General features: G+C 37.5%; 1 protein-coding gene across 3 annotated transcripts; it reads left to right on the top strand.

Moving 5' to 3' along the window:
- The first annotated feature begins 597 nt into the window (after positions 1-597).
- Positions 598-14,109, top strand: LOC112047227 (serine/threonine-protein phosphatase 4 regulatory subunit 3). Of its 3 annotated transcripts, XM_052888045.1 has the most exons (10): positions 598-670; positions 1,070-1,486; positions 2,135-3,070; positions 3,383-3,575; positions 6,526-6,668; positions 7,600-7,775; positions 8,604-8,794; positions 9,272-9,466; positions 11,398-11,522; positions 13,405-14,109. In XM_052888045.1, exons 2-10 carry the CDS (start codon positions 1,190-1,192, stop codon positions 13,522-13,524), a joined length of 2,376 nt encoding a protein of 791 aa, XP_052744005.1. In that variant the 5' UTR covers positions 598-670; positions 1,070-1,189; the 3' UTR covers positions 13,525-14,109. The 3 variants fall into 3 exon arrangements, with proteins under 3 accessions (XP_052744005.1, XP_052744004.1, XP_052744003.1); XM_052888044.1 differs by lacking the exons at positions 11,398-11,522; positions 13,405-14,109 and having other exon boundaries at positions 617-706; positions 9,272-9,633; XM_052888043.1 differs by lacking the exons at positions 598-670; positions 11,398-11,522; positions 13,405-14,109 and adding an exon at positions 722-966 and having other exon boundaries at positions 9,272-9,633.
- The last annotated feature ends 4 nt before the right edge of the window (positions 14,110-14,113 follow it).

Here is a 14,113-nt window from a genome sequence, read left to right as displayed (position 1 = left end):
TATTATTATAATGACCTAATAAAACGTAGGTTCTACTTTAAAATCGACTAACAAGTTTATTCAAAATATTTTATAGAGTATAAAATTAGTTATATTGATTTTTAATGAAAAGAGTTTAAGTAACGTAAGTAACTATTTAAAGCTGGTAAAATAGAATGGAATAAAATGTATTTATAGGTAAAGCTAATCACGAGTTTTGATATAACATATTTTTTCTTTAATTTTAAAATAGAAATAGATAAATATCAATAACTACTATTAAATATCACTCATTATGTCTGTCCTTAGACCATTTAAATAATCTTTTTAATGGTCTAAGTGTCTGTCAGTCGGCCGGTGGTCGGTTTGTTAGTCGCGGTCTCTTTACTTGGTAACACTGTTTAAGAATGTCTATTGTATATTGTATTTTAAAGCCGAAAATTAATATCTTAAAATATTTATACAATACAATTGATATAAAAAATTAATATTTCAAGTATTTTGTACTAAAATTGTTTTTATATGATAATTATTTAATAGCACGATGCTCGTATTTGCAAATTGAAAATACAATATATACCAATTTTTAAATTTGCCGCTTTTTACATTCAAATTTGATTTGAGAACCCCTTTATTCGAAGCGTTGTTGTGAATCCAATATGGCGTTATCTGATGTTTTAATATTTTGAAGGTACGTCAATTTGACGATTCTGTAATGTGTATTCCGGTAAATATCTTGTTTTTAGAAAGTTTTTACCATGAGGGTATTATTTGCGTTCAATATTGTGTATTTAAATAAGTTTGTAAAGTGTAGTGAAAGGCTTACAGATTGTATTGTTTTGTTTGTGATTTCCGATAATTTAGCGATCCATTGTCATTAAAAAAATTAATTTTCAATATTAATGAACTGTTTTATACAGATTTTATGAGTGAATAAAGTAAAACCACGGTGTATTTTACAAATACCTTGACGGATTAATGCGAAACGTAAGACATCAACCGATTCTAATTACAGTAATTATAGGGCCTTCGGTGATTATTTTGAGTGCTGCGATTTATGATGTTTAATAATATTATATGATTGTTGCAGAAGTGTATAAGTTTTAGTACAAATGGGAGTGAAATAAACAAATAAGCCGGTGCATAGGATTAGCGCCCGAATATCTGATTGATTTTTTGAGTATAATAGTTAATTTAAGAGTTGACTAACATGACAGACACAAGACGAAGAGTCAAACTTTACGCTCTGAATGCAGATCGACAGTGGGATGACAGAGGAACAGGCCATGTGTCGTCGTGCTATGTAGAAAGGCTAAAAGGTACCTCATTGCTGGTCAGGGCAGAGTCAGACGGTACACTTTTGCTAGAAAGCAAAATACAACCCGACACAGCCTATCAGAAACAGCAAGATACATTAATAGTGTGGTCTGAAGGTGACAATTTTGATTTAGCATTAAGTTTTCAAGAAAAAGCTGGCTGCGATGAGATATGGGAGAAAATTTGTCAGGTAAATACATATGACCTTGAATCTTATTTCCATCACATTTTGAAAGTCTAATTTATATTTTTCTAAATATGTTTAGTAGTATCAAATTGTACTGACAAAGTAACCACTTTCTGTCTATTTATTTTGCAAAGAATATTTATTAAACACCATTTAAATATTGTTGTTTTTTGAAGGATTTTTTATAGTTTATTATGTCTTCTGTCTTATAAACACAGTAAGTAGGCACACAGATTTGTAATATACAATTTTATATAGACAAATCCTTGAATGAATGAGTGAAAGTTAATTTTTGGGGGTTAAATCATTCAGTTATGTTTCTAACACTTTGAAAGTCCTGGGTTTGATCCCCAGCAGGGCTGATTCATTGGTCCAGGTCTTTTAGATATCGTAAAAGGGTGTGGATTTTCATCCTCTTTTGCATCATCACTTACCATCAGGTAAGATTGTAGTCAAGGGCTAACTTGTAAAGAAAAAAAAATAAGACATTCTCTAAATGTCTGCTGTCATCTTCACTAGACAGCCAATAGGCAGGTTTCACCATCTTTGATAGTCTAAATAAGTTTTGGTAAAATGGCCCTTATTATTGTCAAGTTGATAGATTATTTCATAGACAAAATCAGCATTCATAATGAGCCTATTTTTTTCTAGGTACAAGGCAAAGACCCTTCAGTTGAAATAACACAGGACATTGTAGAGGAGTCTGAAGATGAGCGATTTGATGAAATGTCAGACAGTGTCCAGCCAGTGGAGCTCCCTGCGTGTGAAATGGGACGACTAGAGGACATAAGTGAACTAGTGAACAGCTGTCTCGTTTCACCAAACAGGAAAGACAAGTTAGCTGCAGCTTTAGAAAGCCAGCACTATATTAAGAAACTTCTAAACCTCTTCCATATGTGTGAGGATATAGAAAACGTTGAGGGTCTACACCATCTCTACGAGATATTCAAAAGTATATTCCTCTTGAACAAAAACACACTATTTGATACAATGTTTGCAGATGACACGATTTTTGACGTTGTTGGCTGTCTAGAATATGACCCCAGTTTACCCCAGCCCAAAAAGCACAGAGAGTATCTTAGGGAGCTAGCGAAATTCAGAGAGGCTATTCCCATAAAGAATAAAGATTTGCTCGCTAAAATACACCAGACATACAGAGTACAATATATACAGGAGATTGTTTTACCGACCCCCACAGTTTTTGAAGACAATTTGCTAAGCACATTGTCAAGTTTTATATTTTTTAATAAAGTAGAAATAGTGAAACTTATAGAGGAGGATGATAAATTTCTAACGGATCTATTCAAAATGTTAATGGATGACAAAACTGGTGACACAAAGAGGAGGGATTTAGTTCTATTTTTGAAAGAATTTTGTAATTTTTCACAAAATCTACAACCACAAGACAAAGATGCATTTTATAAGACGCTAGTTTCACTGAGAATCCTGCCAGCACTAGAGATAACACTAAGTATAGATGATCAAAAAACTAAGACTGCATCTATAGATATTTTGACGTACATTGTTGAGTTTTCACCGTCAGTAGTCAGAGACTATACATTACAGCAAGCTAACAATACAGAAGAGGTTAGTATGTATTATATTTTATAAATTTACTAGGGGTGTTTTGCATTTTCATCAATATAGATTCTAATGTAAATTTGCTTTTATACAAATATTTTTGTATAATCTAGGGATGTACCCATATTAAATAACCCATTTTTCACAACTGTTTACTTCCTCCCCTGGTGATCGCCCATAAGTCAACACCTGTCAAAATATGTGTATATACTGCTAAATAAAATTTAAAATAATCAAGAGACAAGCACCACAAGATGTCATAAATAGACAATAAATTATTATGTTTGGGGTTTCATCTTTTGATATTTTTTTTTTCAGGAACAAATGTTATTAAATATAGTCATAGAACAGATGCTCAGGGACCAGGACCCTGAGTTAGGCGGTGCAGTCCAGTTGATGGGTGTTCTACGTATCCTTCTAGACCCAGAGAGTATGCTCGCATCAGTAAATAAAAGTGAAAAGGCAGACTTCCTCAACTTCTTCTACAAACATAGCATACAAACTTTAATAGGTATGTTTTATTAGCAATCTTTTAACCAAGTCTTTGGCTTCTTGCCAAGTTACAAGTCAATTCTCTTTCTACAAATGCTATGCTTGAAAAAAGGATAAATGTATGTTCAGTTGTTAGGTCTTTGAAGGATTAAAATGTGATCATGATCACATCTTAATAACAAATGTCATCAGTGTTATTTTTTTATTTTTAATTTAATTTTCCATTTTTGATAAAAATTATGACCCTTTCAGAGCGAAATTCTTGCTCCTTTAATTTTTTCAAAAATTCGATCAAGTGGGAAAAAAAAATGGTTGGCTGGATCGAATTGAAACTTTGTAGGGTTTTTGTGGGTATATTGAACAGTAAAAGGCACACTTAACGTCAGTGGTTTCCGTAATATTTTTGATTGGGCGCTTGATTTTCCAAAAAACGACAAAAAGCCCTTTTTTGGATGCTTTTTGAAATTCATGTAATGATTGAAAAAAAATTTTTTTTTCAAAATTCAATTGCCAATCCTTGTAGAGAATTTATTCAAGTTTTTAAAACCAACCTCAAAATTTCTGTGCGATCATTGGTTCCTGAGATATTGGTAATCAAAGACAAAATGATCTTTTTCCATTCAAACATCGATATCTCAGCGAGAAATGCTCGTATCGAGATTTAAAAAAAACTAAATTAAATCTGAATAAACAAGCTATCCGGTCCATTTGGAGGTTGAGTCGAAAAAATTTTTTCCACGTCCGTAGATTAAAAAAAAAATCAAAAAAATTTCGAAAATTTTATTTTCGGTGGTTTTCTTATGATTACTCGAAAAATATTTTCAAAAAAAAATTTTCATACTCAGATCCAAAAACTAAACACTTAGAGCTACAATTTGCTTTTTTTTTTGCTGTACGACCATTTTTGTATAAGTTACAGCCTGTTGTAAATCCCCCAAAAATTTGGATTTTTTTTCTGCTCCCTTAATTTTTGTGAGAAGTATATATTACAATTTGTTAAATGGAAAATTCCTTCTCCAATGCAAATTTGTATGCAGTGTATTTTTGCTTCAATGAAGTTTACGCCACTGCACATTATGGACCTAGCAGCTGCATGATGAATCCATGGAATGCTAAGATATTCCTCTCATCTGTTAGGATATAATAAAAAATTATGGTTTTACTAGCAGACTCCCGCAAATTCGTCTGCATGAAAATCGAAATACACTTTCAACCCCTTTGCCACTTCTATGTATATTTTCGTATGATTTATATATAGAGGCTGCTCAGGAGTATTTCCCATAACTTAAGGTTATATTCTTTACTGAAAATCAATTAAAAACGAAGGAACATGTGTTCTACAATATATATGTTCGGGGTAAATAATAAAAAATGAAGGACTTTATCACAAACTTGCAAAAGCCTTCCTTAATCTGGACTTATCTCAAAATCCATCCATAGCAAACATTTACCAACTGTTAACTTTTTCCTTGACAATTTTCAAGTTTGTAGCACAAAAATTTGTACTAAACTAGCGAGAGCCTTTAGACCACCTTAATCCGGCCTTGTCGTAAATTTTGTTTGTAGCGGACGTCTACTAACTATAAACCACCTCCCTGCCATGTTTCAAGTTTGTAGCATGAAAGATGAAGGACTTGGTTTTAAGTTTACGAGAGCCTTTAGATCTCCTTAAACCGGCCCTGTTGCAAAATTCCTTTGTAACAGTGGTCTACCAACTATAAACTACCTTCCTACCAAATTTCAAGTTTATAGCCTGAAAGATGAAGGACTTTGTTTAAAACTTGCGAGAGCCTTTAGACCTCCTTAATCCGGCCCTGTCGATAATTGATTTGTAGAGGACGTCTATGAACTATAAACTACCTTCCTGTCATATTTCAAGTTTTTAGCATTTAAAATGAAGGACTTTCATATAAACTTGCGAGAGCCTTTAGACCTCTTTAATCCGCCCTTATCATAAAATCCGTTTTTAGCGGATGCCTACTGACTATCTTAACTGCTTGTTTATTTTTAGTAAAGATAGACATATTAGTAAAGATAGATATTTCTACTAAAACCAAACGCATTGTGCAATGTTTATCAACAAGAATAAAAAAATGAGGGTATAAATCGTTTTAATTAACTTGTTCCTAAATTAATGAACATTTTGATTTGATTATTATCTTTTGAACAACATTTAATGGGGAAACAACACAATTAAAATTAACACAATTATTACCTAAATATTCATTTCTAATTTGTTGATAGACATTGCATAGAGTCTGACAAGGCCTTAGACCAGAGTTTCCCAAACATTTTTGTGTCATAGACCCCTTGCTATGTTTTTCCGTGTTGGGTAGACCCCCTACTTATTTGATATTGATTTTCTGTATCCTAGAACTTACACAATTTTTTTACTTATATAATAAATTTTTTACTTCATAGTTACTTTTAAAATAATGTATATATGTTTTGATATTATAAGATAATATGATGTAAAAATAGGTACTATCAGTATATGTGTAAACCATTTTCATTTAATAGACCCACAATTTTTTTTTCGCTGACATAGACCCCTAGGGGTCGATTTAGACCACTTTGGGAATCATTGCCTTAGACAAATGATCAGTCTTAACTCCTATGGTATAAGACACAGGCTCACTGGTATTCTGACAGTGTTTCTCCCATCTTCTTGATGTGGCTCTGCAAGTTTTCACAAGTCCCTGTATCACATTGACTGCTTCTGACCCATTGTAATTGCCAACTAACCTACCAATAAATAATGAATAAAATAGCCTTTTATTTTGAACAGCTTTTGGTTACATGAGTGTTGTGTTTGATTTAATTGATTATATTATGTCCCGCTGTTCAAAGTGTCTTCTGACATAGGCCTCCTCCAGCTGGTTCCAGAGGCCTAAGTCCTCAAACCTTCCTGTAATCTTTGTGACTCTAAAAAAAAATTTACTCATGATTCATTGTATTTTTTGTTGTAGCACCCTTACTGGACAACACAAGTGGGGAAAAGCCATTGAAAGAGGACTATCACACAGTGCAACTGCTGGGCCTGGTGCTCGAACTATTGTCATTCTGCGTAGAACATCACACCTACCATATCAAAACTTGCATATTAAATAAGGTAACTTATTGTTTTACCTAAATAAGTTAAAGTATGATAGTATTCTGATTGTTACTATCACACTTTAAATGTGTTCTGTATGTAGATCTAGAGATTAGGACATTGATTGTTACTCCTGTACACATTTCCGCTTTTAGTTATTTTATTAAAAGTACAGAACTTTCATTTCAACTCTCTTTGATCTTCTATTTCTATTCTTATGTACCATATACCTTACCTGTAGATTGATTTTTTCTATTGAAAATAAATGTTAGGAACGAGTATCCAAAGCTGCTCTAATAGGATCTTACCAAATTTGGATAGGTAGGGAGAACAACACGAGCAGAGAAGGGGAGTGTTAATCAATTGTCAAGGAATTCCTTAACCCTACATCCAGTAGTCACAAGTCCTGGACTTTGCTTGGTGTTTTTCTCTCTACCACACGATGGACCCGGCACCTGCACGGTGAATGCTAAGATATTCGTCTCACCCAAATGTGTACAACTCTTAAACCTCATTAAACTAAATCTAGTACAATTAAAACTAAATATTAAATCAGTAGAATAAATCATTTTCACTTTATTGGAATAGGAGGGGCAGCGACAACCCACACCACTCCACTGTACATTGTGGAATAATAAATTAAATTTGTGGAATTCAATAAAAAAACCGTATAGCCTCATTAACAACCCATATTCATCTCATTGCTGAGCACGAGGCTCCTCCTATGCTGGCCCAATGTGGATTGGCAGACTTTACATACATTGAGAATTAAGAAAACTCTCAGGTATGCTAGTTTCCTCGCGATGTTTTTCTGCCTCTGAAGTTGGACCTAATAAAACCCAACCTACGCCCTCCAAATCAAAGGCAGAGGTCATATCCACTGGGCTATCCCATTGTCTAAAATAGTAAATACTTTTTGTAGTGACATAATTTTTTTTTTGTATTTCAGGACCTCCTCCGTCGCATCCTAGTGTTGATGAGATCAACGCACACGTTCTTAGTGCTCGGCGCGTTGAGGTTTATGAGGAAAATTATTGCACTGAAAGACGAATATTACAACAGATACATTATAAAGGGGAACCTTTTTGCACCAGTCATAGACGCTTTCCTTAGAAATAATGGCAGGTATGTGTCAACTTAACCTAATTACTATTTTTTTTTATCATTGACCTCTTTTAATAAAAGGACGCATAATCATGTAGAAACATCACTTATAAACTGGCCAATTTTGCTTTAGCAGTTTTAGAATTATTGGTAAAGAAAATTTCACCTGAAGGCCTTTAAATATTCTCCAATTGTCCAATATTTAATAAAATCCCAAATTCAGAGCAAATTCAATTTTAAGGATTAATTTTAAGGTTGAATTTGCAAATGCGACTACTTGAATTGAGAGCCAAGAAGTTGTGTTAGGTACTCATTGAGTGGGGATGTTTTTTGATTGTGCATCCACTTTTTAATATTAGATTGATAGGAATACCCAACGACCTTTTGACGGCCTTCGTGGCGCAGTGGTATGACTGATGGCTCTACAAAGACGTACAGCCAAGCGATTTAGCGTTCCAGTACGATGTCGTGTAGATACCGTGATACCGTAGATGTCGTGTAGTAACCTAAAGGAGTGTGGATTTCATCCTGCTCCTAACAAGTTAGCCCATTTCTATCTTAGACTGCTTCATCACATCATAAAAAAAAATATCACCACAATGTTATAAAAAATCAGAGGAATTTTCTCTTAACCAAATATTAAAAAAAAAGTTAATAAAAACCCAAGTTTTATATTTCTTTTTTTTTTTAATTATTTTTAATGCTGCGGTTTCCTCATCATTATATTGTGATTGTAGAGAGAGTTTTATATGTATGAGCTACTAGTAAGAAATAAACTAACCTCTTTTGTCAATTTGTGTGGTATATTTTTTAAAAACCTTTATTAAAAATTTTGTTTACAATTTTCAGGTATAATTTATTAGATTCTGCTATCCTAGAATTATTTGAGTTTATTAAGTTGGAAGACATAAAATCACTGTGTTCACACGTCGTGGAGAACTACGGCAAGATCCTTGAGGATGTTGAATATGTACAAACTTTTAAGGCTTTAAAGACGCGATACGATCAGCACCAGGACAAGTTAAAAGAAAGGGATAGGGGTAAGTTAAAACCACTAATTTTTAACCTGTCTGTCTGTAAGTGTATGTTTCTCTGTATGTTAGTAAAATATTATTATTAGGAAAAAAACCGATTTCATAAGTGATATTTTTACGACGGTCCTGTCATTAAGTATAGAGCATAGTCGGACGCAATCTTTATGACGTCTCTGAACACAGAATAAATATCATACGGAGCGAAGAATCACTTGCGGATAAGATACTGTGCAACTCCGCTACGCATTACTTTCTCACTTCGATCCGCAACCTTGCTCAAGGACCTGTAAGATGCCATGGCATCAAGGAAGATGCCATGGCATCTTACAGGTCACCCAAAATCTTATTTTGCGTAGCTTAACGCACAATGTTCGGAAACATAATAACATAACGATTTGAATATATTTAATCCATCCCTAATTTTATTATAAAGCCTCCGACAGACTACACGATTTCTAACGCGGTTCCGCTTTTTGTTTCCAGTAAGCGGCAGCGTGGCGGTCGCGGAGGCGGTGGTGCCATCTCTGCTCCGCACGCGGTACCGGCGCGAGGCGCGGCAGCCCGACGAGGAGGAGGAGATGTGGTTCAACGACGACGACGAGCTGGAGGACGACGCGCCGCTCGACTCGGCGCAGCCGCACGCGCACACGCACGCGCACCACGCGCTAGACGCTATAGGTGAGACACACACACGCACGCGTACCGGCGCGAGGCGCGGCAGCCCGACGAGGAGGAGGAGATGTGGTTCAACGACGACGACGAGCTGGAGGACGACGCGCCGCTCGACTCGGCGCAGCCGCACGCGCACACGCACGCGCACCACGCGCTAGACGCTATAGGTGAGACACACACACGCACGCGTACCGGCGCGAGGCGCGGCAGCCCGACGAGGAGGAGGAGATGTGGTTCAACGACGACGACGAGCTGGAGGACGACGCGCCGCTCGACTCGGCGCAGCCGCACGCGCACACGCACGCGCACCACGCGCTAGACGCTATAGGTGAGACACACACACGCACGCGTACCGGCGCGAGGCGCGGCAGCCCGACGAGGAGGAGGAGATGTGGTTCAACGACGACGACGAGCTGGAGGACGACGCGCCGCTCGACTCGGCGCAGCCGCACGCGCACACGCACGCGCACCACGCGCTAGACGCTATAGGTGAGACACACACACGCACGCGTACCGGCGCGAGGCGCGGCAGCCCGACGAGGAGGAGGAGATGTGGTTCAACGACGACGACGAGCTGGAGGACGACGCGCCGCTCGACTCGGCGCAGCCGCACGCACACACGCACGCGCACCACGCGCTAGACGCTATAGGTGAGACACACACACGCACGCGCACCACGCGCTAGACGCTATAGGTGAGACACACACACACGCACGCGCACCACGCGCTAGACGCTATAGGTGAGACACACACACACGCACGCGCACCACGCGCTAGACGCTATAAGTGAGACACACACACACGCACGCGCACCACGCGCTAGACGCTATAGGTGAGACACACACTAGGCAAACCGTCAAACTATGGCCTATATTTGCCTAGGTCATAGTTTGACGGATTTCAACATAAATGAGGTGTATCATTATTTAGTTTTTTATTAAGTTGGCTTGCATACAATTATTATTGAACTACCTACAATATATTACAAATTGACAGATTTACAATATACTAGTGGACCCGTCAAGCTTCGCTTTGACTTAAGTGCCCTTCTTCCCTATACCTACTCTACACTACTCTACCCCTACCCAATCCCTACCTTACGCCTACCCTACCCCTTCCGACCCCTACCCAACAAATACCTCTACTGTACCCTACCCCTTGACTCTTAAATGTTTGTATGGGAAATAGAAAAGGGTTGTTTCTATGATTTTCTTGGCAATTATTCAAATTATTCTCACCTTTTAAACCTTCTACAACATTTCAAGACCAAGATAAGATAAATCTGTTCAGCCATTCTCGAGTTTTAGCTAGACTAACGAACAGCAATTAATTTTTATGTATATACATAGAATGATTGAGTATTATTGTTTGTCTGATTCCCATTACTTTTAAACAATAGGCTACTTGCCTCTTAAAACAGTGCCTCAGTGCCTCTTGCCTCTCAAAAAAACTCTTAAAACACTCTTAAAAAAGTTTAAACAGTGTTTAAACTGAATTATGGAAGTATTATAAGCTATATTTTATTTTGTCCCCTCAATAATAACCAGTAAAAAAATTAATATAGATGAAAAAATATCTACGTAAAATTTTTGCCGCCGAAACACAACACATTAGCAAGTGACGTCATTCATAGAGATAACAGCAAGATTTGCAGTGATCTGATTATATCACATCACCGCAAGCGCCAATCACAAACCAATGCCTTGTAGCGAATGACGTTACAGTTTATGATTTGCGTTTGCGGTGACGTGATAAAAATACAATTTTGTTTTATAAAAATATTACAATTACGAGATAATTTTCACAAATAAAAATGTGATTAGAGTTTCTAGGCATCTAAACTGCCTTTAAGCAAAAAATCTTCTTAGTTTTGTACAGCAGGCGAGTAGCTTATCGGACAATGTAATTTTGTAATAAATTTTATGTTATTTTTTCAGGAAAAATAGTGGAAAAGAAGGTGTGCTCTAGCGCCGACGCGGTGAACGGGCCCCGCGTACTGCTGGGCGCGGCCAAACCGCCTCACACCGACGCTCAGGTATCCGCGCCCAGTTTACTCAATAAGGTAAACCATACCTTGGTACACGCCCACATACAACAATTATGTGCTTACATCATTGTATAATAATAATAATCCTTCACCAAGAGCTTGCTCTGAAGTACGGTCTCCTGGATCAGAGGTTGCCTTATTACAAGTACACACCGGTGCCAGTGCATGAGCGCGGCGGAGTCCGGCTCTGTTGGGACCGTTCTATCATCATGGACAGGACTATTCTTGTAAATAAGCCTAACATTGTGGTACTGGACCGGGTGTTTGTGGTGGACATCACAATTCCATATGACGAGAACCTTGTGAGAGCTGAGACGGAGAAAAAATGTAATGCCATGTGGCATGTGGAGTCCACTGAAATCATCCCAACCGTCATATCTGCCAATGCTTTGATCCCAGTCAGCCTCGCTCACCATCTAAAGCGGCTGAGGTTCCGTGGCAGTTCGCTCGCATCCAAGATGCGAAAAGCGGTCTTGCTAGACTCGACTAGGATCGTCCGCCGGTTTCTTCACCTGTCGCCCTGACCCCCGGCCGTTTAAGCCGGTTGCCTTAGTTTTTTGTATGAAAAATGCGTTTGGCGGCAATTTAATTTGACAACCTATTTGCAACGTGTCGAACATTGTCTATCATTAATTTCATAGCACTAATGAATACCAATTGAGGGTATATATTTCTAATGCCCGATCTTGGACCATAATTTTTAAAGTAATTTTAGCAGACTCAGGAGTGGATTACAAAAATAAGAAAACCAATGTCGAACAAAGGTTATGATTCACAACATTTGTCAGAACAATAACAAATAAAAGCCTAGAATGGCAGCGAATGACCTTGAGTGGAGTCACGCACTTGTAAACGTTGTGTGTAGGGTTAAAGGCAGGTCGCTGATGACGGTAGCCGTCATATGTCACAAAACGCCGCTTCTAGCTTTATTAGGTGGCGACGTTTATGGTGTATTTACGTCCCGTGTGCGGCGACACTAATAGTCTGAGATCCGGCATTAGGAATATATACCCTTATCTGTTATTCATTAGTGCTATGAAACAAGGGATAGATAATGATCACAATGACACATTGCAAATAGGTTGCCTAGTTAAATTGCGGCCAAACTCATTTTTCATACAAAATGTAGGAAACCATGAACTATATCAAAGGCAACCTAAATACAGTTAAATTAAGCATAAAATAAGCCTTCATTTGACATATTAGACAACTAAATAACTGAAGGGGGTATATAAATAATATTCTTCACTCTTCATATTTGGCAACACCACAATTGCATTATAAAAGCAGGCAACTTTTACTTTTCAATTCTTTTCAAGCATATTCTATATTAACTAATGTACGGTTTTTTTAACTAACCATTAAGGGAAGGAGATTAAACAAATTAAAAAATATATATTTAACTAGGCTACATATGTGCATTATATTATTTATTTCTTCTCCAAATTAAATAACAGATTAGGGTATATATTTCTTTTGCCGGATCTTTTTTTTTTTTATTCTTTACAAGTTAGCCCTTGACTACAATCTCACCTGATGGTAAGTCATGATGCAATCTAAGATGGAAGCGGACTAACTTGTTAGGAGTAGGATGAAAATCCATCATACATGGTTAATCTCATGGTGAGATTAACCATGTACGCAGGAGATATTATAGTGCACAAGTGTATAGGTAAACACAGGTGCACTCTCTCTTCCCTCACTCTCGATATCCGATGGGACGGCAGACCGACACGACTGGTAAGAGATCAGGCGCAGGACCAACGGCTTTACGTGCTCTCCGAGGCACGGGGGTGTACTCACACCGCCAACTTCCCAACTCCAGGCTGCTGTCATGATTTTTCTTGTAAGAAAAACACATATATATATATTAACATATATATATTTATCATCACAGGGTCTGGTGGATTACGACGGCGACTCCGATGAGGAGGAAGACGGCGGCGCGTCCAGCGGCAGCTCGAGCGGCGCCAGTTCTACGGACGAGCGCGACGCGAAGCGGCCGCGGCTCGCGTAGTGACCGACCATTCCACCCCTGGACCTTTCAAGGAATATAAACCCCAGTCTCGCCCCCACTGTGCATCGGAGTGCCGTGAGGATTGGGTATTTGACAATTTTTTTTTTTTTTAATTTTTAATTGTACATAATATATTAAAATTATGCTAATAGTAGAGCAATTTTGTAGAAGTTACTGTGTATCTGCGGTGAATACTTTGAAATACGGCGACGTGTTTGCGTCGCACTTATGACGTCACGCGCTCGTAAAATTGTTAGATTTGTATGGGCGTCCAAACAAGATTACAAATGTCTTCGGTATTTGTGCGTTTGTGTTAAGGAAGCTATAAATATATGATTTTTCATTTAATTACAGTAAAGGGTTTACGATTGTTAGTGAAATATTTTAACCTTTTTTTTCCCGACATTCTTCGTTTTTATGTATTAGTTTCATAAAAATCAATATATTCAAAGGTAGTCAAATACCCAATTGACCATACTATTTGATAAGATGAAACGGATGCAGACGTCTGTCTGTCCTGTAATTATTTATTGTATTGAATATATTATTATGTGTATTTTTCTCACTAAACGTCATTGAGGAGCAGGTT

Source organism: Bicyclus anynana, chromosome 21, assembly GCF_947172395.1.
Source record: "Bicyclus anynana chromosome 21, ilBicAnyn1.1, whole genome shotgun sequence".
NCBI classification, from domain to species: Eukaryota; Metazoa; Arthropoda; class Insecta; order Lepidoptera; family Nymphalidae; genus Bicyclus; species Bicyclus anynana.
The sequence above is the reverse complement of the archived record's forward strand: the minus strand, read 5'-3'. Positions and strand labels throughout refer to the sequence as shown.